Source organism: Chiloscyllium punctatum, chromosome 37, assembly GCF_047496795.1.
Source record: "Chiloscyllium punctatum isolate Juve2018m chromosome 37, sChiPun1.3, whole genome shotgun sequence".
NCBI lineage: Eukaryota > Metazoa > Chordata > Chondrichthyes > Orectolobiformes > Hemiscylliidae > Chiloscyllium > Chiloscyllium punctatum.
In genome coordinates, this window is record NC_092775.1 from 29,648,063 (window position 1) to 29,676,039 (window position 27,977).

The window sequence follows — 27,977 nt, forward strand, 5'->3', positions numbered from 1 at the left end:
TCCAGATTTAAAGAAGTGGTAGGAGCAAACTTTTTTTTAGCAACATTCTCACATATACAGTATTCTTGGTCAAAACATGGCTGACACGGCGGCTCGGTATTTAGCACCGCTGCCTCACAGTGCCAATGGAATGGGTTTGGTTCTACCCTCGAGTGACTGTCAGTGTGGAGTTTACACTTTCTCCCTGTGTCTGTGTAGGTTTCCTCTGGGTGCTGCAATTTCCTCCCACAGGCTAGGTGGATTAACCATGGGAGGATTATTGGTGGGGAGTACCTATTCGGAGGGATGCTGTGAACTGAATGGCCTGCTTCCACATTGTGGGGATTCTATGGCTCTTAAAAAATCTAATGAATGGCTTCAATTATAAGGCAGCATAGACAAACAGGATGCTGGAAGAACACAGCAAGCCATGGAGTGTCAGGAGATGGAAAAGCCAACATTTTGGGTAAAACCCGTCTTTAGGACTGGATGTAGGGTTGGGGGGGGGGGCTACAGATAAAGAGAAGGGGGTGGGGAGGAGAGGCTGAAAACTAAGACAGTCTAGATTTCTAAAAAAATGAGAGATGACTTTATTTCCCGTTTAGATCTTTAGAAGATTTGCTGGTGAGACCCTGAAGGGTAGCTGTAATGAGACACTTACACGTGCAAAATTATGCAGGAAATGTTATTATTATGAAAATGGATGACTGTTACACAGAAGGCTGGGCTAAATCCAACCACAAACACAGCTGTGGCAGCAGGGCAAACAGATGAAAGACATCAGGGTGCAAGTGTACATCCAGGATGAAGGAGATGCCACAATGTAGACCCTTGTAGCCTCCAGCTGGATTCTCTCTCTCCCTCTCTCTACCCCAGGACAGGCGGAAGTCTCCCACAGCCGCTTCCGTCGCGCTGGGTAGCTCAGTCCCAGCCTTTCATCTCACTTGTTTGTTTGCAATTAACACTTATTTATTTCTGTGGTTGTGGGGGGTGGTGCTGGGGAGAGCAGTCGAGCCGCCGGGCGCTGCGCTATGAACGCGGGCGGACAGAGCGATGGCTTCGCCCCGGTGCCGTGTGAGTATGCCCGCAGTGTGTATGCAGGGGCTGGGGCGGCGGAGGCAGGGCCCCGCGTGCAGGCCCGCAGCAGCGCTGGCTGCCAAGGCCAGCCCCGGAACCTGGGTAGTGAACACCCCGGGAGCCAGGCTCTCTGGAGGCAGCATACTCAGGTTCCAGGGCTGGCATCCAGTGTCTGTCAAATGGACAAGGTCAGGGGGCTCCCCAACTCCACTCACCTGCTCAATTCAAGGGCACCCTTCCAAATCCAAGCCCTCAGAAGTCACGGCCTTGCACTTGGAGAGTTGCACTTAAAATGCAAGGGATTTCAAAGGTTTCAGATTTAAAAGTGCACTGTTGGACTCTCAATAATTTCAGCTGCTTTCCCACTGACTTGTTTCTCAATGCATGGTTCAGGTTAAAAAGTTCAATTGTGTAACCCCCCCCAAATTTTGGTGCTCGCGCTTCTGGTGCACCATTTTTGGTGCATCACTGAATAGGTACCAGAAGTGTGCAGGCTAAGCAGATTGAGAGTATTTTGTAACACTGGTTTGATTTTCACCTGATGACCTTCCAGTCAATGCCTTCTCATGACCTACAAGAGCTGAAGGTATCTACAGTAGCAGGAAGGATACCTCCATCAGTCTTGAAGGATCATCACTATTTTAAGACTAGTGGCTGATGGATTTCTGCTGTCTCATGCTGAGTTAATACATATGCTTGGAGGTTTAGTCTGTCACTTAATTTTGGTGATACCTATAGAATGTGGATGGTACATGGTGAACACCTTGGTTTTCACTTCAAGAATTCTGCATAGAATACTTGCTACCAGCTTTTGGTGCTGCTATTTTTAATATGCTTGGTGTGCTGCATGAACAGGGAGGAAGGATGACAGTGTATCAAAGGGGCTGTAGCCACCCTGGATTTTTTGGGAAGCAGCTTTCCTCTTCTGAGTACAGCAAAGAAGTATGTGTGACCTTTCCTTTTTAAAAATTTGTTTGCAGGCTGTGGGAATCACTAGTTCAGTCAGCATTTATTGCCATCCCTAATTATCCAGAGAGCTGTTAAGAATCAACCATATTACTTGGGTCTGGAGTTACATGTAGGCCAGATCAGGTGAGGGTGGCAGATTTCCTTCCCTGAAGGATGTTAGTAAACCAGATAGGTTTTTCAAACAATCAACAATAGTTTCATGGTCATCATTAGAATCTTAATTCCAGATTATTAATTTGCTAAGGAGATGCTCATTAAGGTATGGTATCTTGTGTGAGCAGATCTGCGTCCCCCGTGCAAAGTGAGAATGCCATTGCCAGTGGCTGTAGAGGTCATGACGGCCTTGGAATAATTTGTGTCAAGTTTCTTAGAAGCTAAATCAAGCAACACCTCCATCAGATGATTCTACTGTCTCTTTCCTAAGCACACAGCTCCACCAGGATAGATTTTTATTCATTCATGGAACTTCTGCTTTGCTGACTGGGCCATCAGTTATTGCCCATCCCAAGCTGCCCTTGAGAAGGTGGTGGTGTGCTGCCTTCTATAACAGTCTTGGAGGAGAACTTGCAGTTCCCATGTAACTACTGCCTTTGTCCTTCTAGTGGTGATAGGTGAGAAGTTGCTTCTCAAGGGGCCTTGGTGAATTTCTGCAGTACAGCTTGTAGATGATACATAATGTTTCTACAGTGCATCAACGGTGGAGGGAGTGAATGCTTGTGGATGTGTGCCACTTGATGGAGCTGGTTTGGTGTGTTCTGGATGGTGTCAAGCTACTTGAATGTCATTGGAACTTTAAACATCCAGTGGGGAGGATTATATCACAGTTCTAATTTGTGCTCTGTAGATGGATAGGCATTGGGGAGTTAGGAGACCTTGGGGAGTTAGGAGGTAAATTACTCACTGCATGGTTCCTTAACTCTAACCTGTTGATTTAGATTTACATGGCGAGACCAGTTGAGTTTCTGGTCAACGGTAATTCCCAAGGATGTTGATAGTAGTGGGGGGGAGGTTGCGTTGGGGGTGCAGTGATGGTAATGCCATTGAATGTCAAGGAGTGATGGTTAGGTTGTCTCTAGAGGAGATGGTCATTGCCTGGCACTTATGTATTGTTAACATTACTTGCTACTTGCCAGCCCAAACCTGGACATTGTCCACACTGTGCTGCATTTGGACTGTTTCACTATCTGAGGAGATGCAAATACTAACTGATGGCAGCTGTCTGAGCATACTTGATGGTAAGCTGAACATGCAGGAATCCCTTCTGAGCATCACTGGGCCAGTGGATGAATTTTGCTTGTTCTGCAATGGAAGTTGGTTATTAGCCATTGTGTTCATGATCAGTCCAAAAGTATTTTTCAACAGGGTGGGGGGCTTAAATATGGCAGGTGGGCCATGGTTCCAGGATTCTTGCTCCCATTTCCATCCAGTGGCATTTTATGGCTCCAGGATAAGCAAGTCCATATGCAGCAATTCTGTCATTGTGGAGAGGGGCATTTTAGATACCCGCTATTTCCATTGAGTTGGTCCCTTTTAATAAGAAGACTAATGAGACCTCAGAGAAATTGTGAACTATAGGTGAAGCCAGTTGTGGTGTTCTTTTGACAAGCATTTTTAAAAGGTCTTTCTAATTTTACTGTCATAATGATTTTCTGTATGATAAGTTAGATATGTCTTCGTATAGTGTGCTCATAAAGCATTGTCCTTTATAAGGTAAATCTTCATTAATTTGACCTATGTTATTAATATGCACTAGTATGCCTTATCTAATAGATAAAGTCCACTTCTGCATTCAGAATTATGAAGAAGTAGACATTAAAATGTCATCAGACTGCTGATGATTTAAAATCCAGAGATCTGTTTAGCCTTCAAAGCACTCTTCCAGTATCCACCAAGGGCTCTTATACTAATGCTGCAAAATCTTTCGAAGTGCTCATAAAAATAATTTAAAATAAACAACCATACATCTGAAAAGGGATTATTTCTGTTAAATGTTCATAAAACCATTAAAATAAACAAGACATTGAAGAGCCACTTAAAAGAAAGCAATTCTACCTCAAAGATGACACCCTGGGCCTATAGCTTTGAACGGAGGCAAACGAGAGAGAAAGTTTTGCAATATAAAGAATTGTTTTAAGTTCACAATAGAAAGAGAGGATATGGGTACAAAATGATAATGAACAAATACAAATCAGGAAGTCACTTCAGAAAAATAGCTATTTCTGCTTTGAATGGTTGATTGGATTAGATTGTGAAATTAAAATGTCTGAAATCTTTTAAGAGACACGTTTTGATTGATCTGAAATAAACAACTGGAAGGGTGAGTGACTAGATCAAATGGCCACTCTTACTTGTACCGAACATACGGATAATGTTTTATGCACAAACATTAAAACCAAATGTGTGGTTAGGCCTTTGTCTTCCTAAAGATGGTGTATAAATTGGTTGAATAGGTCCTGTTCTTCATATATTGTCTTGTGAAGCAGTTAGATCTATCTGTATAGGACACAAACCAGCAGGTGACTTCATGATCAACAGAACAAAATGTACTCATCAACTTTACAAGGAACAATGAATACACCAGACTATAGTCTGGTGCATTAAATGGCCACTGCAGATTAATGGTTCATTCCAGATCCTTCTTGATTCTCATTTCCATTTCTGTGTTTGGACAGAAACTAGAAAATTTTCTCCAAAGACTCCTATAGCCTCAGGGTATATACTGTTCCCTTTGAAATTATTTTATAGGTGAATAATTTTCTATTATTTAAAGATTTGTCAAATTGCAGATTTTACTTTTTTTATACAGGGGAGTTTTCTGGAATGGTATTTGAAGTACATAGTTTTATCAGTATCTAAAGCAGAAAAGGATTGATAAAAGTCCGATTATAAAATAAAACTCATACTTTTAGCATTCACGGTATCCATAAGTCAATTGTAAATCTACTTCTGCTACAATTGCACATTTGTGCACTTCTGGTCTTTGATCCTGAGATAGAAGTAATTATATGTTTGAAACTAAATTCATGCTAGTCCTGCATCCTACTGCATGCATCTTTTGTGGCTCATGATATCTATATTTAATGCAACGTTTGAGTGGTCAAGCTTTTAAAAAGAAACACACCCACTTTTGCTGTTTGCTTAGCCTAAAATGTAAAGAGGGGAGCTATCAAGTTGGGCATGATTTACTGAGTTTTAAAGACCCTATGACATATTGTAAAGCAAAATAATAATTTCTCTTAATGCCCTTTCCCTAAATTCCTCCTTGAATGAATATCACTGAAACAAAAAACCCTTATTTAAACACAAGTGGAAATTTCTGGAGAAACTCAGGAGTTGTGACAGCATCTGGGAACAGAAAGCAATGTTAACGTTTTGAATCCAGTGACCCTTCTTCAGAACTGATGAGCATTGACCCTTCTTCAGAGATGCTGCCAGACATACAGAGTTTCTCCCACCATTTCTGCTTCTGTTTGTTTCAGATCTCCAGCATCAGCAGTTCTGAGCTTTCTTTCACTTTAGTCATAAGCGTTTATAGAACTTTTGACATGGTGTTAATTTAAATTGTGTTTAAGAAAAGTAATTTTTGAATGCATTCCTATGAGATATAAAAAACACTGTGCGACTGATGTTTCAAAGCAGAGAAGGATCCCAGCTCTATCTCTTACCTCATTCAAATATGCATGGCAGTCTCTGTAAGGAAGATTAATAGCTCCCTCTGCTGTCCTAAAAGGTACTTGCATAATACTATGGATTGAGTGAAAAGCATTAAAAGAAAATGATCTAAATGCAACATGTATTATTTAGTGCACTCAATTTCACATTTACTATGAAAGCAAGGAACAATTTGTTAACATTTTTTTAAAAATTATATTGTCATTAGTAACATGGTCACAGTGAAATTGTTTATGAAAGTAAAAATATCTGCAAAGTGTACTAGCTTTGTTTTTAACAGTTCTTCCCTTCATTCCTGAAAGCAGTGATTTTTTGGAGTTGGCTTCACCTTGGCTATCAGCCTTTTCAGCCTCCTAAAACATTTGATGTCTTTTTGGGGGAGGAGGCAATGACCTGATGGTATTATTGCTGGACTGTTAATCTAACGACCTAGGTAATGTTCTGCGGGCCTGGGTTTGAATCATGCCACTAAATATCCAGAATTAAGAGTGTAATGACGATGGACTGGTGGGACTGTGCTGTATGATTCTACGATCGTTTGTCTATGATGAATCCATTGTCAATTGTCTGAAAAACCCATCTGGGTCACTGATGTCCTTTAGGGAAGGAATCTACTATCCTTATCTAGACTAGCCTACGTGTGACTCCCGACCCACAGCAATGTGGTTGACTCCTAACTACCCTCTGGGCAATTAGGGACAGGCAACGAATGGCCTAGCCAGTGATGTGCTAATCCTGAGAATGAATAAAATATGTATATATTTTTTCTGTACTATTCTTACCTAGGCTGGACAACAAATGATACATAACACTGAAGAACCACAATCCAAATTCACTGCCATGTTTTTGAGAATTTTTAGTGAGAATGTTGCAACTCTCCTTATTTTTAAACATAATCTTACATAAACTCTGGCACAAGGTTTAAAATGTACCCTGAACCTTATTACCCTAAGCCTTAAAACCCAGACAATTTCATCTCATTGTGATTCCTTATTTTATTTGCGGATGTTTGGAAAGATTTTTATTTGGAGCCAGTGTTTCACTGATGGATACAACACTGAAGTGTATTTGTGTCATCTTGAACCTATCAGTGTACCCTTCTAGCAAGTTTATTTGAATCCATTTAAGGAGATAATAAGTACTGATGGCAAATGAAAGTCTGTGTATGTGATGTATTTGGAATTCAACAAGAATACTGACATTGGAACACCCAAGCAATTAATCCACAGTTAGAAAGGTTTGAACAGAAGGCAGTTCTCTGAGATAGTTTGATTGCCAAATGAGAGACAACAAACTTTATGCCATTGGTGAAACTACATTGGTATGACGAGGTGACTGCAGCAGAATGCCTTGGGCTACAGTGATTGTTGCTTAAGGTGACGTCAGCATTTCCTACACTACAACAGTAACAGCACTCCAAAAAGTGTTTAACTGGCTGTAAATTGCTTTGGGATATTTTGAGCATGTGAAAGGTAGATTACAAACATAACTTCTTTTATTTCAGATGGTGAACAGAACATTAGTTCCTAAATTTCTGCTTTAGGATTCAAGAAAAGTGCAAGATTTTGGGTTGAACTTTAACAGTAATTGTTGTAACCCAAGTCAATTACAGTTATAGACTGGCTGTCTCAAAATTCAATCTAATGGTTTACAAGTCCCATTTCAGGTACAAAAATGTTTTCACTTTTTTTTCCAGAATTTATTATGTTTATCGTAACTAGTACAAAAACAAACTTAATCAAAGAAGTAGTTTTTTAGTCAATGCCATTCATGACACTGGTTGACTGGGCACAGGTCTCTTGATCTGTTCTGTTGATTGAAGTTGTTCTTCTATCTGTGATATTCCTTTTCTTTTACACTGAACCAATGGTATCTCCACTTGTAAGGCAGGAGGGTGATCAGGAGTGGTGGTAGGTAATTCTTTGAAATTATATGCCCAGTGGTGTAGCAGAACCAAAAAAAGTTAATATTAACTTTGGATGTATAACCAAAGGAGTAGATTGCAATTCAAGTAATAAAAAAACACACATAAGACATGACCGGCCCTCACGTGGAGTACTGAGTATATTTCTGAATGATTTAAAATGATTTTCAGGTTTGCAGGTGATACAGAATATGTTTAGTACTTGTAGATTATTAATTGAATGCTAGTTGGTGGATGAAAGATTATTCAGACTATGCAGGAATGTAGAGTTGAGGTTAAAATCAGGTCAGTTGTGATTTTATTGAATGGCGGAGCAAGCCCAAAGGGCCAAGTGGCCTATTCTTGTTCCTCATTCATACGTTTGTATTGTAGTAACTACATTGCAGGAAGTACCTGCTAAGGTCTGTCTTGTATTGTTTTTATTTTTAATGCAATAAAATCAACTGCCATATATATCATGTAAAAGTCAAAATTTTTAGACTTTTTTTAAAGTTAAATTTATGGGGTTGACTTTTACATGGATACTACTTTTGAGGGGCTGAAATTTATGCTACAGTCCAAAGTACCGCATCATTAGCGGAAGGCCAACTGATCTCTCAAGGAACAAAGAAAAATAACACAAAAGGAGATTTGACGCCTGACTCTGACCTTATGCATCTTAACCTTTCACACCAAATTCTTCCATTTATTTCCATTTTCTCTCATCTACTGTTTTAGTTTTTCAGACTAACAAACTAACTAAAAAAATTTCCTCATCATAATGTTTACGTACATGATGATACCTTCACACACAAATGTTGACCTGTTTTCTGTGAAGAACTGAGGTTGACTTTTACATGAGAAATATGGACATTTCCAGACTTTCTGGCCAAAAATAGGTGGTCGATTTTTACATGAGATCGACTTTTACTCGAGCGTACACAGTTGTTATTATCATGACAGGTTTAGTTTTTATTCAGATGGCAACCCAGGCAAAGCAACAAATCTGAGACCTAGCTTTTTTTTTGCTGGGTGGGGCAAACCTGAGCTACGAAGAGAGATTGAGTACTCAGGATCTAGATTTATTGTGAAAAAGAGGCATGTCATTTTATTGTATTCAACTATTCAAGATCCTCAATGGAATATATAAATTGAGACCCAGCATGATGCTTCCTGAGATATAAGATCACGGCATTAGCATTGGTGTAAGGTGAGGCCTCATCAGGTTGTATGAACTATCTAATTAGATTTCGCTGCAACTGTCCTGTTTGCTGGTCTAGCGCTATAGAGAAAAACCTGCTTTGTATTCCAGCTCTCGTCTTAAACAGAATATAGTTTATTTCATGTCAGCAACTAGATACATTAGTTTGATAGACATTGCTACAGAGTCTATGAGGAAGACTGAGATAATGGGTCTTTCTCCGTCTCTCACCAAATCTATGCGACATCATAATTGTGGGTGGTCCTTAAGGTGCTCTTAGATCATAGAATATTACAGTGCAGTACAGGCCCTTCGACCCTCGAAATTGCGCCGATCTGTGAAAATAATCTGACGCCCATCAAACCTACACCGTTCCATTATTATCCATATGTATGTCCAATGCTCATTTAAATGCCTTTAATGTTGGCGAGTCCACTACTGTTGCAGGCAGGCTGTTCCACGCCCTTACTACTCTGAGTGAAGAAACTACCCCTGATATCTTTCCTAAATCTATCGCCCCTCAACTTAAAGCTAGGTCCCCTCATGTTAACCTTCACCATCCGAGAAAAAAGGCTGTCACTGTCCACCCTATCTAACCCTCTGATTATCTTAAGCATTGAATCTTTCAAACCCTTAAACTTTATCTATCCCAATATTTTTTTAATGAGAAATATTTTTACATTTTTGCATATAATTACATTTACCACGTACACTTTCCCATCTCCTGCCAAATCTACAAATTAAATTTCGCAAATCCAGCTGGTTTGGAGATTTCATTGTTCTCCCAGAATGTGATCTCTTCTCCCTTGGTTGATTGGTAGATCTCTGGGTTGAAAATGTTGAGGTTTGAAAGTCCCTTGAAGCTTAAGGGCCTTCTTTTGCATTTCCTTCCCTGAGGAAATCTTTTCTGCTGAAGCAGGCAACTGCTCCATTGTTATATCTGGAGGGCCATTAATGTGATGAATTTCCACATGGAGGATAGTGCCCTGTGGAAACAGGAACTTTCTTTTGTGCAATATCCAGGATCTGGACAAGGCACTTTTCTATTTTGACAGTATTTTATCAGGAAATTTCTTCTTGACTGTGTCCTTGTCTTTATCCTTGGTCATCGCCTGAGTGGAAGTTGCTATCAGGTTGTATGCAGCACATATGTGTGTGAAGTGTACAGAAAAGATTTACAAGCGTGCTATCAAGACTGGGGCGTTTGAGTTATAAGGAGAGGCTGGATAAGCTTGGACGTTCTTCCCTGGAGTTTAAGAGGCTGAGAGGTGGCTTTATAGGGATGTACAAAATCGTGAGAGGCTCAGTTAAGGTGAATAGCCAAGGTCTTTTCCCCAGGGAAGGGGAGTTCAAAACTGGAGGGCATAGGTTTAAGGTGAGAGGGGGGGAAATGTTTAAAAGGGACCTGAGGAGCAACTTTTTCAAGCAGACAGTGGTGCATACAATGGAACAATCTGCCAGAGGACGCAGTAGAGTACAATTACAAAATTTAAAAGATATTTGGATAAGTACGTGGATAGGAAAGATTTAGAGAGATATGGACCAAATGAAAGCAAATGGGACCAGTTTAGTTTAGGAATACTGGTCCGCATTGGGCCAAACAGCCTGTTTCCTGCTGTATCGCTCTATAACACTATTGCTTAGAATGCGGCAGGGACTGGCATATTTAAAGGCTGCACCTCATACGAATTCTTCTTTCTAGTCACCTCTCAAGACAATCATTGTTTCATTGATGAATGATGAAAGTACCATCTATCCTTCAATTTCAGTTTGATAGTGACATGTGTAATTGCCATCAGCTTGACTGTTTTGGATGTTGATGCTGAAAATCACAGTTTGCTCAGTGCCTGAAATGTTACAGGAAAGTATTGTGCTTCTGTGTTGTTTCTGTGCAAGTAAAACATACCCCTTCTGGCATGAATCGCTGCTTAGCAGTTTATTTTAACCTGCCCAGTAGAAACCACGCCATTGGATGGATCATAGAATCTCTACAGTGTGAAAACAGGTCATTCAGCTCATCGAGTTCACACCAACTCTCCAAACAGCATCCTGTCCAGATCCACATCCTTATCCTATCCTGCATTTCCCATTGCTAATCCACCTAGTCTGCACATCCGTGGACACTATGGGCAATTTAGCTTGATCAATCCACTTAACCTGCACACCTTTGGACCATGGGAGAAAACCCACTCAGACACATGGGAAATATGCAGACTCCACACAGACAGTCACTCAAGGCCAGAATTGAAGCCGAGTCCCTGGTTCTGTGAGGCAGTAGTGCTAACTGCTGAGCCACCATGCCACCCCCATTGAGATTCTTGGGGCTATGGGCGATCTGTATTAAATAAACAGAACAATTTTTTTTTGTAAAAACGACACTGATGTGAAATTGTATGGAGCAAGTCAGAATCATAGAATTATACATTGCAGCGGGGGACCTTCAGCCCATTCAGACTGTACCACTAAAAATCCACTATTACCTGCACTGGGCCCATGGCCTTGGAAGAACACTTGAAGTGTCAAAACATTCAAGCTCTATTTGGATATTAGGGGATTTTCCATCTCAACTACACTCCCAAGCAGTCCTCCAATCCCTCTCTCGACCTTCTGCCTTTCACTTTGAAATGATGCCTACCGCCCCCCCCCCTTGTTATTGACCCTTCGACTAAGGGAAACAGCTGCTTCCTATCCCTCCCTGTCCATATCCTTCATAATCCTACACCCCTCTATCACGTTCCCCTTCTGCTCTGCTCTGAAGCAAACAAGGTTATCCAGCCTCTCTCCATCACTAAAATGCTCCATGCCTGGCAATATCTGGTGAATCTCCTCTGCAACTGTGCCCACCTGTTAGACTTACAATTCTAGATTTTTATTGTGTTCAAATTCCACCATCTAGTATGAGCAGGATTTGAACTGGGATCCCAGGAACATGACCGAGGTTGCTGGACATGACCTGGCGATAATACCACCAGACCATCACGTCCCTAGTTGAGATGGTTAATTTTTTCTGACTGGCACAAACTGGATGGAGCAAATGGCCTCTCTCTATGCTGTGTATATGTTTGTTCTGACTGTCACTTTACCTTGTCACATGAATTCACTATAGTCACTGGTCACATAAAAATAGTGTTATTGGTTCCGTTGTTGATTGCCACACAATGATTCCTCCCAATGTCATCTCTCCGGAATGAATGAATAATCAGCTCACCACCATCGGCAGTCACTTCTTGGTAGTTTGCAGTTCCATTTCTTAGCGGCACGTTGTCATGGTATCAAACGAGCTGGGCTCAATGTCTTGCCTAACCAGATATGGTAGAACAAGGTGTCCCCAGTCCCTGTTACATTGATACAGGAAATCAGCACAGCATCTGCGACAGGAACTGAGGAGAAAACACACAGAGTTAAAAATTCCTGCGGTTCACCCATTGATTGAGACTACTGGGAGGACCGGTTTGGCACAGTGAATGGAAAAGAGAGTTAAGCAATTCAATTGGTTTAAATGCTAATGCAGAGTTTAATTCCACCCCAGCTATCAACATCCTGGGGGTTATCATTGAGAGAGAATCAATCTGTCCCTTGGTGTTCAATGGTGCTACCATCACTGGAACTCCACATGACTGCAAACCTGCAGCAAAGGAAATTATTTCTAACTGCCCTCAATTACAACATTTAAAAGGCATCTGGATGGGTGCATGAATAGGAAGGACTTAGAGAGATATGGCAACATGCTGGCAACTGGGACTAGATTAATTTAGGATATCAGTTCGTCATGGACCAAAGGGTCTGTTTCCATGCTGTACATCTCTATGACTCTATGACTGTAAGAGGCTGCTCAAGTCATTCCCTCATTTCACTGTCTAAATGCCTGGCATCCTGTCCACAATCAATGTTTTGTTCATTATTGTTATACTCTGTGCTATTTTGATCAGAAGCTAAGAAGAGATTGGGGCAGGAGTTGGTTATCCAGCAGAATATCCAACAAGATCTGCAGAGGTGTGTGACTTTTCAAAATGACAGGCGTGGACGCAGTGTGGGTGATCAAGCTCTGTACAAGATGGAATATGTATGACAGCAATAAGGGTGATCTACGATCAGATGATATAGAATCCACCTTTGGTAGAGTGAAGATTATATCAGCTGGAGTGATATATCCAGCTGATAAAAATTATATCATTTAGAAGAATGTTGGAGGTTCAAATCTTACAGAAACCTCTAAAATTCTAGACAAGCGCAGGAAGGATGTTCCCAATGACCAGGGGATGGAGGGAGAAGTCCAGAACCTGGGGGGAGGTCACAGTCTAAAGGCAATGGGGTAGGACTGAGATAAGGAGTAATGTCTTCATTCAGAGAGTGTGGAGCCTGTGGAATTCTCTGCCACAGAAAGCGCTCGAGACCAGAACATTGAATGTTGTTCAGGAGGGAATTGGAGCAAGGTCTTAGGGGCTAAAGGGAGAAAGTGGGGAATTGGATGATCAGCCATGATCCCACCGAATGGAAAAGCTGAATGGTCTACTCCTGTTCTGATTTTCTATGATTCTGTGTTAACAGGGTGTAAGAGTTGGATGATCTGCCATGGTCATGCTGAATGGCTAAGTTCGAACCCAAAATGCTGAGTATTCCTATATTGTAGATTCCTATGTTTCGATTTACTAGCAAGCTCAACATTATTTACCCTGTGCCATTTCCCCTATCTATGGCATTTAATTCAGACAAATGTGAAGTGTTGCATTTTCGTAAGACAGACCGGGCAGGATTTACACAGTCCTGGAGAGGTTAGGGCCCTGGGGAGTGTTGTTGAACAGCGAGAATTAGGGGTGCAGATACATAGTTCCTTGAAATTAGTGTCACAGATAGACAGGGTGATGGAGGCAGCACTGAGTACGGAAGTTGGGACATCATGGTGCAGTTGTACACAACATTGTAAAAACAATGACTATAGATGCTGGAAACCAGATTCTGGATTAGTGGTGCTGGAAGGGCACAGCAGTTCAGGCAGCATCCAAGGGTTAGGCCATATTTGGAGGACTGTGTACAATTCTGGCCACCCACATGAAGGATGTTGTTAAGCTGGAAAGGGTGCAAATAAGGTTTACAAGAATGTTACTTAGAATGGAAGTTTTGGGTTATGACAAGAGGATGGATAGGCTGGGACATTTTCCCTGGAGTGTAACAGGCTGACCTCATGGAGATTTATAAAATCATGAGCGGCATAGATGATGTGAATAAAGCCAAGGTCTTTTCCTTGGGTAAGGGAGTCTAAACTAGAGAGCATACATTTAAGGTGAGAGGGGAAAGGAACCCGAGGGGCAATATTTTCACAGAAGGTGGTGTGTATACGGAACGAGTTGCAGAGGAAGTGGTCGAGGTGGTTAGCATGACAACAATTAAAAGACATTTGGACAGTTACATGGATAGGAAAGGTTTAGTGAGATATGGGCCAAACGCAAGCAAACAGGAGTAATTCGGTTTGGGAAACCCGGTCAGCGTGGACGAGTTGGGCCGAGGGTCCTATTTCCCGGCTGGACACCTCTATGACTCTATAACATTACCAATGATGGATCAGATTTTTATTAACTTAAGTTGTTGCTTAGCTTGGATGCTTTCATTCACTTTAGCGAAACTAAAATGCTCACTTCCTCAGTCCTGCTTTTTGTGATTTGGAGATGTTGGACTGGGGTGTGGCAAGTTAAAAATCACACAACACCAGGTTATAGTCCCAACAGGTTTAATTGGAAGCACACTAGCTTTCGGAGCGATGCTCCTTCATCAGGTGATAGATGAAGGAACATCGCTCAGAAAGCTAGTGTGCTTCCAATTAAACCTGTTGGGACTATAACCTGGTGTTGTGTGATTTTTAACTCTGCTTTTTGTGGGTTGTTTCTTGCTGGACATGAACTCAGTCACTGATACTGAGGATTCTCTTGGAGAAATGTTGAAATAAATATTCTACTTCAATTAAGCATCTGACATTAGATTAAAGTGGGTTATGCTGCTCATTAGCTGTGCCATTATTTGTGTTTCCTTGCAAATTTCGCAGTTTTTTTGCAATTTATACTTTCCACTAGAGACAAAGGGTTACAAAAGCAATTTAAAATGAAACAGCAGACCCAGAAATGTCACACAGCCAGAATTCAAGAATTGAAGGGGCAACTTAGAAGCCTTAGCTGACAACATTTATTCTTTGCAGCAGCCAGTTGCATTGCAGTTTATTCTGCTCCTGTGCTTTCCATATTTCTGTGTAAGTCGATATATTCATAAATTAATGGGATTATTGATTTGGCTTTTTTACATGGTCCCATTTGTGTGGTACATAAGTGTGACTCACAAAGAGAAAACAATTGAACACTACTTTCTTGGGGTTCAGATGGTTATTTGATTGGAGCAAGATTCAGGGGTTAGAGCTTTTCTGTGCCTCTTGAGTATGCCAGACATGATGATGTGGGAAATGGAAAGTACTGAATACTGTTATATTTGAACTTGGAAACTAGAATCTGAATGTGATACGCATACATAAGCATGAGGGTTTCCTGTAAAATATGGCATTAAAACTAGAGCAGTTTATTTCAATGTGGAGTATGTCACTGCCTGTAAGAATTTCACCAGTATCTCTCAGAATGTTGTTACATTGAGTAACAGGTTATAATGTTCATCACAATAAGGTTGTTACAAAAATTATTATGAGAAAAGTGTTACAAAAAGTAATTGTGTACTCAAAGAAGCATACCTCATGCATAGGATTAAGAGTATTAATGAATTATAAATCTGAAGGATTCAATTTAATTTCCACAAATAGATTGGAAAGATTTTCTAAGTTCATTGCTGATTTAAATTTGTTGAGTTAAAATGTTGAAACTAATTACAGCTCTCATTTTAATTGAAGTGAATCAGTTACTTGAATAACTAATTCTTGACAATCTGCTGTAAAGGGATACAGAAGGACTAGAAAAGGTGCAGGAAAAAGTCCACCTTCACAGTAGAATACACAAGTCACATACCAGATACAGAGAGTAAAATAGGTGCTAATAACATTGAGATGACTTGAGGTAATTAATATTAGTTGAGAATCATTAATGGAGACCTTAAGGAATTAACATTTGGCAAGTCCTCAGGGCCTGATAGTCTATTTTCTTGAGTAATTGCAGATATAAATTTGGGCAAGAGATAGGTGTTTTGTAGCCACAGAAAGGCCTGCATCTGGCATGGTGTGGTATCCATTTGGTGGCAATATCAAGGATGTTATTGAGCAGCCGCAGAGCACAGCTTGAGAGGAGGAAGCTGAACAGTTGGCAGTCATGGTCCATATTGGTATAAAGTTCATGGGCAAAAAAAGGGATATGGTCTTCTAATCTGAATTTAGGAAACCAAGCAGGAAATTAGAAGAACCTCAAAAGAAGAAATCCCTGCTTCACTCCCACTATCATTCAAAAATGAGTGTAGCAACAGGCGGGTAAAGCAGATAAATACACTGTTGGAAATGTGGTAAAATAGGGAGGGCTTTGGATTCTTGGGACATTGGGAATGGCTCTGTGAGAGATAAGGCCGGTATAGACTGGATATGTTACATCTAAATAGAACTGGAACTGAATTCCTTATGGAGCATTTTGTGAGAGTATTATTGAGAGGGTTGAAACCAAACGATCATATGTGAGAGGAGTGCCATGGTATAGAATATTGGGAAAAATATCTAGCTCTCGAAAAGGAATAAAAATTTAATTGATGGGGCCAGCTTAGGAGAAGGTGATGTCTAAATCAGAGTTATTATACATGTATGTGAATACATAGATTGTTATAAGTAAGATTGGTGGGTTATAGGCATGGATTACCCATATGGAAATATAATGGTATATTTATATCAGACCTTGCTCAAAGAAGGGCAGGACTGGATGTTAAATATTCCTGTGTGCAAAGTGTTCAGGAAAAGGTGGGGAAGCGATAGTGTTGATTAAAGAGGACATTGCAATGCTGGTGAAAGAAGATGTCTCAGTGGGGTCGAAGATAGAATCTACTTGGGTAGAGCTAAGAAACAAAACATTGATTACTGTTGTCTGCAGATCATCAACAAGTAAGAAGGATGTAGAGCAACACATTTACAAGAAAATTATGGAGGTGTGAAAAAAACATATCTATAGTGGGGAACTTTAATTTTCTGAATGTAAACTGGGAATGTAGTAGCGGAAAGGGTAATGAGGGGTAAGAGTTCCCAGAGTCTGTTCAGGAAATTTTCTACAATATGTTTCTAGTTCAATAAGAAAGGAGGCAATGTTAGAACTGATAGTTAGAATGAAGTTAGTCAAGTGAGTCAGGTATCAGGAGAACATTTAGTGGACAGTGATAATTGGATTTCAAGATTTAGGCTGACTATGGGAAAAGGGCAAATAATAAAGCCAGATTTACCAATGATTAACTGGGAGAATGCCAACTCCAATGGCGTAAGAGCACATCTGAACCAAGGTAAATTGGAATGAAAGAAGAGTTATTTCAGGCACTGTATTTTCTTTCAAAATGGAAAAGTAGGATTAACACCTCCTGAGTTTCTTGAATAATGAAAGGGATAGAAAGGAAGAAAAAGTGTGCAAATAAAATATATCAAGTAGAATATTCAATTGAAAATCAAGCTAAATAAAGGAGTTTCAGATGGGAGGTGAAGAAGCAACAAAGAAAAGCAAAGAGGGAGTATGTAGAGAGGCTGGCAGCCGATGTAAAATGGAATCACAAAGTTTCTCTGGTCACATAAATAGGGAAAGAACTTTAAAAGAGGATTAGGGCCATTTTGGAACCAAAAAGAAATTACCCATGGCGGCAGCGGGCATAGCTTAGGTTTCAAAAACGTTGCACCTGCATTTACCAAGGAACAAGATGCTATCCAGGCCATGGAAATAGAAGAGGTAATTGAGACACTAAATGGGCATAAAAATAAAGAAGGAAGATTATTAGACAGGCTGCCAGTACTAGAGTAAATGAGGCACCATGAATGAATGAGATGCATCTAAGGACCTTGAGGGAGGCGAAAGTGGAAATGGCACAATCTTTGAAAATAATTTTGTAGAATTACTCAGAATCAAGTGTGGTGCCAGAGAACAGGATACTTTCAACTGTTACACTGATTTGGAACAAAGGGTAAATTTTGTTCCAGCAATTGTAGGATAGTCAGTTTAACCTTGTTTGTAGGAAAACTCTTAATAACAATCATAGAGCAAAGTTAGTTGTTTTTGGGGCATATGTTAGTTAATTAAAGAAGGACAGCATGGATATCTTGAAGGACGATTATATTTGACTAATTTACTGGAGGTGTTCTACACAGCTTACAGAGTTGATGAGGGCAATGCAGTTGGTATGGTGTACTTGGACTTTCTGAAGCTGTTTGATCTATAGTCACACAGTAGATTTGTAAACTAAATTATAGCTCATGGAATAAAAGGGGCAGTGACAACATGGATATGGAAATGGCTAAGTAACAGTAAACAAAGAGTACTGGTCAATTGATGTTGTTAGAGCTGGGGGAAATTTGTGCAGTGGTGTTCCCCAGTGGTTAGCATTGGGATCCTTACTGTTCCTGATATTAATGACTTAACAGATTGAAGTTTGTGGACAGTGCAAAACATGGAAGCATTGTCAAGTTTGAGGAGGACAGTATAGAACTTCAAAGGGACAGAGAAAGCTTTTGAAATAGATGCAAAGGTGGCCGATGAAATTCAGCATGAAAACTGTGCGTTCTTACATTTTGGTTGAAATGTAAGCAATGATATCAGTAAAGATAAATTCTAAAGGAAGTTCAGGAACAGAGAGACTTGGATGGATATGTGCATTTGTTATTTGAAGGTGGCAGGCCAAGTTGAGAGAGCATAGTTATGAAACCTTCCAGTAGCATAAGCCTTAATAATTAGGGCATAGTGTAAATGAGTAAGGAAATTATTTTGAACGTATGCGAATCATCAATTTGGCCTCATCTGGAGTTTTGCATTACACTTTAAGAAAGATGTGAAGGCATTTGAGAGAGTACAGAAATGATTCATCAGAATGCTTTCAGAAGTGGGGAGCTTTTAGTTTTGTAGATTAATTGGAGATGTTTGAACTGTTTTCTTATGAAAGAGGAAGACTGAGGATATTTGATGGAGGCATTCAAGATCATAAGAGATCTGCACAGAGTTGATCATGGGGAACAGTTTGCACTTGTGAATGGATTGAGAATGTGAGAGGAAACAAATTTCAAATATTTAGCAAAAGAAGGAAAAATAATCTAAGTAAGAAAAGCATTGTCAAAATGTGTAGTGCTGGAAAAGCAGATCCGGTCAGGCAGCATCTGAGGAGCAGGAGAGTTGGCGTTTCGAGCATAAGCTCTTCATCAGGAATGTGGGGGAGGCCCAAAGGGGCTGAGAGAAAAATGGGAGGAGTGTGGGGCTGGGTGGAAGGTAGCTGGGAATGCGATAGGTAGATGGAAGTATAGATGGTGATAGGTCAGAACGGAGGGTGGAGCGGATAAGTGGGAAAGGAGATGGACAGGTAGGACAGATCAAGATGGCGGTGCTGAGTTGGTGGGTTGGAGCTGGGATAAGGTGGGGTGAGGGGAGATGAGGAAACTGATGAAATCAACATTGATCCCATGTGGTTGGAGGGTCCCAAGGCAGACAATGAGACATTCTTCTTCCAGTATCTGGTGGCTAGAATCTGGTGGTGGAGGAGGCCCAGGAGTTGCATATCCTTGTCAGAGTGGGAGGGGGAGTTGAAGTGTTTGGCTAAAGGATTGTGGGGTTGTTTAGTGTGTGTGTCCCAGAGATGTACTCTGAAACGTTCCATAAGTTGGCATCCTGTCTCCCCAGTGTAGAGAAGACCACATCGAGAGCAACGGACACAGTAGATGACATGTGTGGAGGTGCAGGAAAATCTCTGCCGGATGTGGAAGGATCCTTTGGGGCCTTGGATGGAGGTGAGGGGGGAGGTGTGTGTGCAGGTTTTACACTTCCTGTGACGGCAAGGGAAGGTGCCGGGAGTGGAAGGTAGGTTGGTGGGGGGCATGGACCTAACAAGGGAGTTGTGGAGGGAATGGTCTCTGTGGAACACAGATAGAGGTGGGGAGGAAAATCTATTTCTGGTGGTGGGGGTCTATTTATAGGTGGCGGAAATGGTGGAGGATGATGTGTTGTATCCGAAGGTTGATGGGTGGATGGCGAGGTCTAGGGGGTTCTGTCCTTGCCATCCTGTGGAACAATTCGAAGAACATCCCTGGGATGTCAACTTGCGGAACATCGACTCTCCTGCTCTTCAAATGCTGCCTGACTGGCTGTGCTTTTCCAGCACCATGCTTTTTGACTCCGATTCCCAGCATCTACAGCCCTCACTTTCTCCTCTGGAATACATTGACTGGGACTATGGTAGAGGCAGATTCAATTCAAATATCCAAAAGGAATTTTGATGATGATCTGAAAGGAAGATGGACAGGATTATGGGGAGAAGACTTAGAATAGAATAAAGTGAATGACTTATTCAGAGAATTTGTGTAGATATGATAGGCAGAATGGTCTGCTTCTGCGCCTTAACAATTCTGATTCTGTAATTGTTGATGCACTGGTTATGATTTTCTAAAACATGCTGGATTCAAGAACAGTCCCAGCAGATTAGCCGACAGTACATGTAATAAGGAGTAAATTACTGCAGATACTGGAATCTGTACTGAAAATAACAATGCTAGACATCACAGTGAGTCAGGCAGCATCTGTGGAGAGAAAATCCCAGCTGAAATGAAATATGGAGGAGGTGGTGTACACACAATAGTTGGCCGGGGGTGGGAGGGGACTCCCCTCGCCTCGAAACACGAGATTGTCTTCTCTCCATGGATGCTGCCTGGCCTGCTGTGATCTCCAGCATTTTTTCTTTGTTCTCAGTAAATATAGTAATCCTATTTAAGAAAGGGGGGAGAGAAAAAGCAGAACTGTGGGGAAACTGGCCTGAAATCCGTCATCAGAACATGACTAACTTTAGAAAAGATAAATAAAAATTTGTTGTGCTGTGCTCTAATTCTGCTTTATCTGTAGTTTCTCCAGGGGCCACAGTGCTGGTAGAAGTAAACGCAGATATACACATCTGCGGAATCTGCAAACAGCAGTATAACACTCTGGATAACTTTGTGGCTCACAAGCAAAATGGCTGTCACCTTGGGACAACTGCAGGCACCAGTTCCATACAGTTTGTGGCAGAGGCAACAACACCAACCACCCAGACTCAGACTGCTACAAGTATGATTACTGCACAGACACAGACCATCTCAGGTATGCGAGAGACTGGCAGAACCTTTTTAGTGCATTGATTTGACTTACTAGGAGAAAAGTGGTGGTGATTTCTTTTCTGAAGCAATATTAGCAACACTTGTTTGAAGTATGCTCACTGCTGTAGGTTGAACTGTAATTACTTAGCTGTGTGAATTTGAGAAGGAAATTATTTAAGCTAATAAAGGTCAGCTTTCCATGTAAAGTAAAGGTACAAAGTTAATAGAGTATATAGATGTTTTTAATTGCTTAATCAACGAGAAAAATTGCTTAGTTACTTGATCTGGCATGCTTGAGGGATGAAATTGACTTCTGACAGGGAAGGTTTTGGAAAGGAAAATATTTCTGAAATCCAAGATTTTCCACAGAACATTCGGAATCACATCAAAAGTATCTCAACCGTGGGTTGTCAGTTTATTTAAAATTCTGATTTTTTTAAAAAGCAGTGAATATTTGTTGCTTTAAGTTAGTGTGTCACAAAGTGACAGGGAGATGGCCAGCACAGTTTCAGGCTTTAGCAACAATGATAAATGTTGAGTGCAGCCTACACGTATTTTGATGTGGCTCTTGTTACTTGGAATGAGTCGACAGGAAGAAGCTATGTGAGATGCACCTTAAATCACTTGTGCAAATTCTTGATAAACAACAGAAATAGAACAGTAGATGATAGGCTGTGAGTTTCAAAACAATAATTAATTAAAATGGTTTGAGGTTCTATACCACAAAGGCAAGGTGACACCCTGAGATTAAATTCTGACAGTAAACTCACTGGAAACAATATGCTATTCTCTACATTTTACTTCTACTACCCTGACTGTGAAAGAAAATATGGTTATCTTTTTAGTGATGCAATGCAGAATAAAAAGTGAAAAAACAAGAACATAAGTTGCTGAAGGAACTCAGCAGGCCTGGCAGCATCCGTGGATAGAAAGCAGGGCAAACGTTTCAAGTTTAGTGGCCTTTCTTCAGAATTGATAGTAGCTAGGAAAAAGTAATATATATGCTGGAGACAGAGGGTTGAAGGAGAGAAGGAGTGAGCAGATTGGAGGAGATGGAGCCCAGAGAGAGGGATAGAGAATGACAGTTAGATAAAAGGATGCACAAAAGTGTTATAGGGAGAAAGAGACGTTAACTCTACTTTCTCTCTACAGACCTGCTGAATTTCTCCAGCAATTTCTGTTTTTGTTTCAGATTTGCAGTGCCTACAGTTCTTTATTATTTTTTTAACTGTAAAGAACATTGCCTGATAATAGAATGGTTCAGTGTACAACAAATGTGAAGCATAGAGCCCACCTGGTTTGGTGAGACTGAACATTCAGCCAGGATCCCCATTTCCTGGTGAACAGGTCTAATGGAATGTGTATATAGGTAAATGTTGAGAAAGGCAGGATAAGCACAGCAACTCACTGGGTATCTTATTTGTCTAACCAGCTATTAAGAAAGCAATGGAAGAAAGTTCAATGTGAAAAGAAGTTTTGCCTTTTTTTTAAGCACTTTAAGAGCAAATGCAACATAAATGCTGTGCTCTGTGAGGATAGCATTCATCAGGGATTTCTTTTTTTCTGTTCAGAGAGGATTGCTGTTGATAAGTGTACCTTAAAAAAGAAGATTGGAATGTGGTTGCTGTACCCATAACATCAGGGAGAAGAGTGATCTGGAGCCAAGACATGAGCTTAGAATGATAAAATAGTGACAACATATTAGCACATTATGTCTGTGCCAGCTCTCTGCAAGAACATCTCTGCTTGGCACACACACCTGCCCTTTCACTATAGCCCTAGCAATGTTTTTTCTCTCTCTGGGTGTTTATCTCGTTCCGTTTTGAATGTCACAACTGAATCCACCTCCACACATTCTGCAGCAATGCAAAACAGATCCGAACCACTCACGTTAAAATATTTTTCATGTTTTTGTTTTTGCTTCTTTGTCAAACATCTTCAGTTAGTCTCTCCTGGTTTGTGACTATTCCACCAATGTAAACAGTTTCTCCCTGGCTTTTTTTGTCCACAACTCCTCATGGTTTTGAAAACCTCTCTCAAACCTTTCATCTCCAAACAGAACAGTGCCATCAGATCTAATTTGTTTAGTAACTGAGGTTCCTCATTCTTGGAACCACTCTTGCAAAATCTTTCTGCACCCTGCCTACATGCTTCACATGCTTCTGAAGGTGTTGTGCCCAGCATCAAAACAGTACTCCAGTTGAGACTGAAGCCATATTTTATGATGATTTATCCTAGGGTCATAGAGATGGACAGCATGGAAACAGACCCTTCGATCCAACTTGTCTATGCTGACCACGTATCCTAAATTAATCTTGTCCCATTTAGACATAGAATCCCTACAATGTGAAAACAGGCCATTTGGCCCAACAAGTCCACACTGACCCTCCAAAGAGCATTTACCCAGACCCATTCCCCTACCCTATTACTTTACATTTCCTCTGAATAATTCACCTAACTTACACATCCCTGAACACTGTGGGCAATTTAGTGTAGCCAATTCACCTAACCTGCACAACTTTGGGTTGTGGGAGGAAACTGGAGCACCTGGAGGAAACCCACGCAGATATGGGGAGAATGTGCAAACTCCACACCGACAGTCACCCAAGGCTGGAATCGAACCTGGCTCCCTGGTGCTGTGAAGCAGCAGTGCTAACTGCTGAGCCACCATGCTGCTCACTTGCTGCTAATTGTCAGCACTTGGCTCGTATACCTCTAAAACCCTTCCTATTCATGTACCCATCTAGATGCCTTTTAAATATTCTAATTGTACCAGACTCAACCACTTCCTCTGGCAGCTCATTCCATACACACACCACCCTTTGCGTGAAAAAGCTGCCCCTTAGGTCCCTTTTAAATCTTGCCCCTCTCACCCTAAACCTATGCCCTCTAGTTCTGGACTTTATCTATTTATCTTACCCATGCTCCTCATGATTTTATCAACCTCTGTAAGGTAACCCCTCAGCCTCTGAGGCTCCAGGGAAAACAGCCCTAGCCTATTCAGCCTCTCCCTATAGCTCAAATCCTCCAACCCTGGCAATGTCCTTGTAAATCTTTTCTGAACCCTTTCAAATTTCACAACATCCTTTCTTTAGGAGGGAGACCAGAATTGCACATAATATTCCAAAACTGGCCTAACCAATGTCCTGTACAGCCTCAATATGACTTCCCAACTCCTATACTCAATGTTCTGACCAATAAAGGAAAACATACTAAACGCCTTCTTCACTATCCTATCCACCTGAGACTCCACTTTCAAGGAATATGAACCTGTGCTCCAAGGTCTCGTTGTTCAGAAACACTCCCCAGTACCTTACCATTAAGTGTATGAGTCTTCATTTCCTATTTATTGTACGCTGTCTGTAGCTATAAAACCCAGAATATGTCTTCACTAGGATATCTGTAGACAAATCACCCCTTTGTGATTTGTCCACAGATATCCTAGTGCATTCGGTTCCTGCACCCTTTTTCGAATAGTACTTCATGGATTATGTTGCCTCTCCTTAACATTCCTACCAAACTATAATATTAAACAACATACGATACAATACAATATAGCACAGGAACAGACTGCTTGGCCCACCAAGCCTGTGTGGATTCCTAATCCTTATTTTGACCCACTACTTATTGCCCAAACACAGTTTCTATCCCTCTTCACTTCCTGTTCATGTGTCTATCAAGATATGCCTTAAATGTTGCTGACATGCCTGGTTCCATCACCTCCACTGGCAGAGCATTCAGGCACCCATCACCCTCTGTGTGTTAAACTTCTGCCCTAAACTTGCCCCCTCTCACCTTGAATCTGTAGTTGCCCTTTCGACCCTGGGAAAAAGCCTCTGACTATCCACCTTATCTATGCTTGTGATACTTTTGTTGATCTCTATTAGGCCACCCCTCAGCTTCCGTCTTTCCCATGAAAACAATCCGACTTTATCCAATCTCTCCTCATAACTAAAACTCTCCAGCTCAGGCAACATCCTGATCAGCCTTCTCTGCAGCCTTTCCAAATCTGGCCTAACTAAAATTTTATACAGTTGTAACATGACTTGTCAGCTTTTATTTTTGATACATGGCTGATGAAGGCAGTGTGTTGTATGCCTTCTTGACCACTTTATCCAATTACGTTACCACTTTCGAGGATCTGTGGACCTGTATGCCCAAATCCCTCAGTATGTCAATGCTGCTAAGGGTTTTGCTATTTATTGTATAATGTGCACTTGAATTTGATCTTTCAAAATGCATCACCTCGCATTTGCCCAGATTAAACTCCACCTGTCATTTCTGTGCCCAAATCTGCAACTTATCTGGAGCCTGCTGTAGCCTTTGACAATCCTCCTCACTATCCGCAACTCCACCAATTTTGGTGTCATCTGTAAACTTATTAATCAGACCACCTACATTTTCCTCCAGATCATTTATATATACTACACACAACAAGTGTCCCTGTGGAACATGACTAGCTACTGATCTCCATTCCGAAAAGCACCCTTCCACAGGTACTGTATGCCTTCTATGGCCAAGTCAGTTCTGTATCCATCTAGCCTGTACGTACTGGATGCCTTGAGACAGTACCTTTTCTACCAGCCTGCCATGAGGTACTTTCTCATATGTCTTCCTTAAGTCCATGTTGACAACATCCACTGCCCTTTTACACTTCTTTGTATTACATTTTACCTGCTAGATGTCTGCTCATTTATATTATCTTGAATTGTACCATTGATCTCCTCACAACTCACAACACAGTTTTGTGTTAGTCACAGATTTTGAAATGGCACCCTGTGCCATTATATATATCATTAATATATTGTCAGGAAAACCAGTGGTCCTTGTAATGACCCCTACGAAACCCCATTGTACACTTTCTTCCTGCCTGAGAAACACTGTTCTCAACAGGGGTAAACATAGAGTAGGGGGAATGGGTCTGGATGGGTTACTCTTCAGAAGGTCAGTGTGGACGTGTTGGCCCAAAGAGCTTGTTTCCACACAATAGGGATTCTCTGAATCTCTGAACTGCTCTGTTTCCTGTTGCTTTTGCCAATTTTGTATCCAAACTGTCAATGTCCCTTTTACGCAGTGGGTTTCAACTGTGGCATGTTCGCAAATGCCATTTGGAAGTTCATATAGGCCGCATCGACCTCATTCCCCTCATTAATTTTCTCTGTTACTGAAAGTATCACCATTCTGGATGACATTCAATTTGAATAATCACTGAACTCAGTGTTCACCAAATTATTTTAAAAGATCAGACACTGTAACTTTCATGTCCTTTGTGTTTTTGGCATTAAAATATTAACATCACGATGGACAGCAAGAGCTTCTTTAACTGTATGAAAGGAAAGAAGGAAAATAAAGTGAACATAGGCCCAGGAGAATGAAGTTGGGGAAATAATAATGGGGTAACAGGAAATGGCAGAGGAGTGGAATAAATACTTTACATCAGTCTATACTGTTGAAGACACTAATAGCATTCTAAAATTGCTACATATTCAATGTACAAAAGGAGGAGAGGAAATAAATACAACAACTATCGTTATAAAAAACATGTTAGGGATAATAGAATTTTTTAGATTAGATTAGATTCCCCTACAGTGTGGAAACAGGCCCTTCGGCCCAACAAATCCACACCAACCCTCCGAAGAGTAACCCACCCAGACCCATTTCCCTCTGACTAATGCACCTAACACTATGAGCAATTAATTCACCTGACCTGCTCATCTTTAGACTGTGGGAGGAAACTAAAGCACCTGGAGGAAACTCATGCAGACATGGGGAGAATGTGCAAACTCCACACAGACGGTCGCCCGAGGCTGGAACCGAACTTGGGTCCCTGGTTGGGCCATTAAGTATATTCAAGGCTGAGACAGGCAGATGTTTTGTTTGTAAGGGTATCAAAGGTTATAGGGAAAGGCAGGAAAATAAAGTTGAGAATTATCAAATCAGCCATGATCTCTGCCATTTAATGATGGAACAGATTCGATGAGTGAAATGGTCTACTTTTGCTCCTATATCTTTTGGATGTATAATACTGTTTCTGTTATTGCACATTTGATCTACGCTTTGTTGTAGTGTCCCTACCTGTGATTTCAAATCTAGAAAAACAAAGAACTTATTCATATGCAGTCATCTTTCTCGGTTGAAATTTCTCCCATGTTAACTGACTCAAAACATAATTGTTCCCAACACTAACAAAATGTTGCTCATGTGTCTAAACATTTATGTTAATATTATGCATTGCTTGTTTGACATTGCAAAGCAGTGTATTCCTATGAGAGGCAGTAATGTACCACATTGTGCAATTTGTTTATAGAATGATAATTCATTTAATCAACCAATTTTTTTTTCACTTATAAATGATTGATTTAATTTTGTAGGCTGGTAAATTGCCACACTCAATATGTAAATATACGGTCAAACAGAACAGTTGATTAATGGTACAATTAGCATTAATGATACAGTCCACATTAATAATACTGTGTAGTAATGTGAAAGTCATTTGCTCTGCATCCCTTCCCCTGTACTCATGCTGGGGATAGATTAATGAATTGCCGGAGGTACAACCAAAGTAAAGACTTTTTTTATGCTGTGTTTGTGGCATAAGTTTGTGAATTGCAGGTTTTTGTACAGCCAAATGTAAAATTTCTTAGGCTAAAATCAACATCTCAAAAGACTCACTAAGATTAGATGTTTCTGTTAGTGGTCCTAGCAATTATAGATTTGGGATATGTATTTGCAGCTTCCACCACCTTGCTTTCTACAATAAGAATCTCCATCAGTGAACAGCTATTCACATTAATTTGAATAAAACGATAAACTCAGAGGTGAGGTGAGGTGGTTTAGGAGAAGGAGAAGGCAGAGGCACTAAACTATGTTGCAGGAGGAAGGATCTCCACAAGCCACTTCACTGGCCCAGTGGAACT

The 27,977-nt window shown here is 40.8% G+C and overlaps 1 protein-coding gene across 3 annotated transcripts in view; it reads left to right on the forward strand.

Annotated features, from left to right (window-relative positions):
- Positions 1-926: 926 nt before the first annotated feature.
- The window catches only part of zfp64 (zinc finger protein 64 homolog (mouse)), a 66,095-nt gene continuing 39,044 nt past the window's right edge, over positions 927-27,977 (forward strand). For all 3 annotated transcript variants that reach the window (XM_072556521.1, XM_072556522.1, XM_072556523.1), the window contains exons 1-2: positions 927-1,053; positions 20,831-21,064. In XM_072556521.1, coding sequence (XP_072412622.1) covers positions 1,011-1,053; positions 20,831-21,064 — 277 coding nt within the window. In that variant the 5' untranslated portion in view covers positions 927-1,010. The remainder of the gene's footprint in view (positions 1,054-20,830; positions 21,065-27,977) is intronic.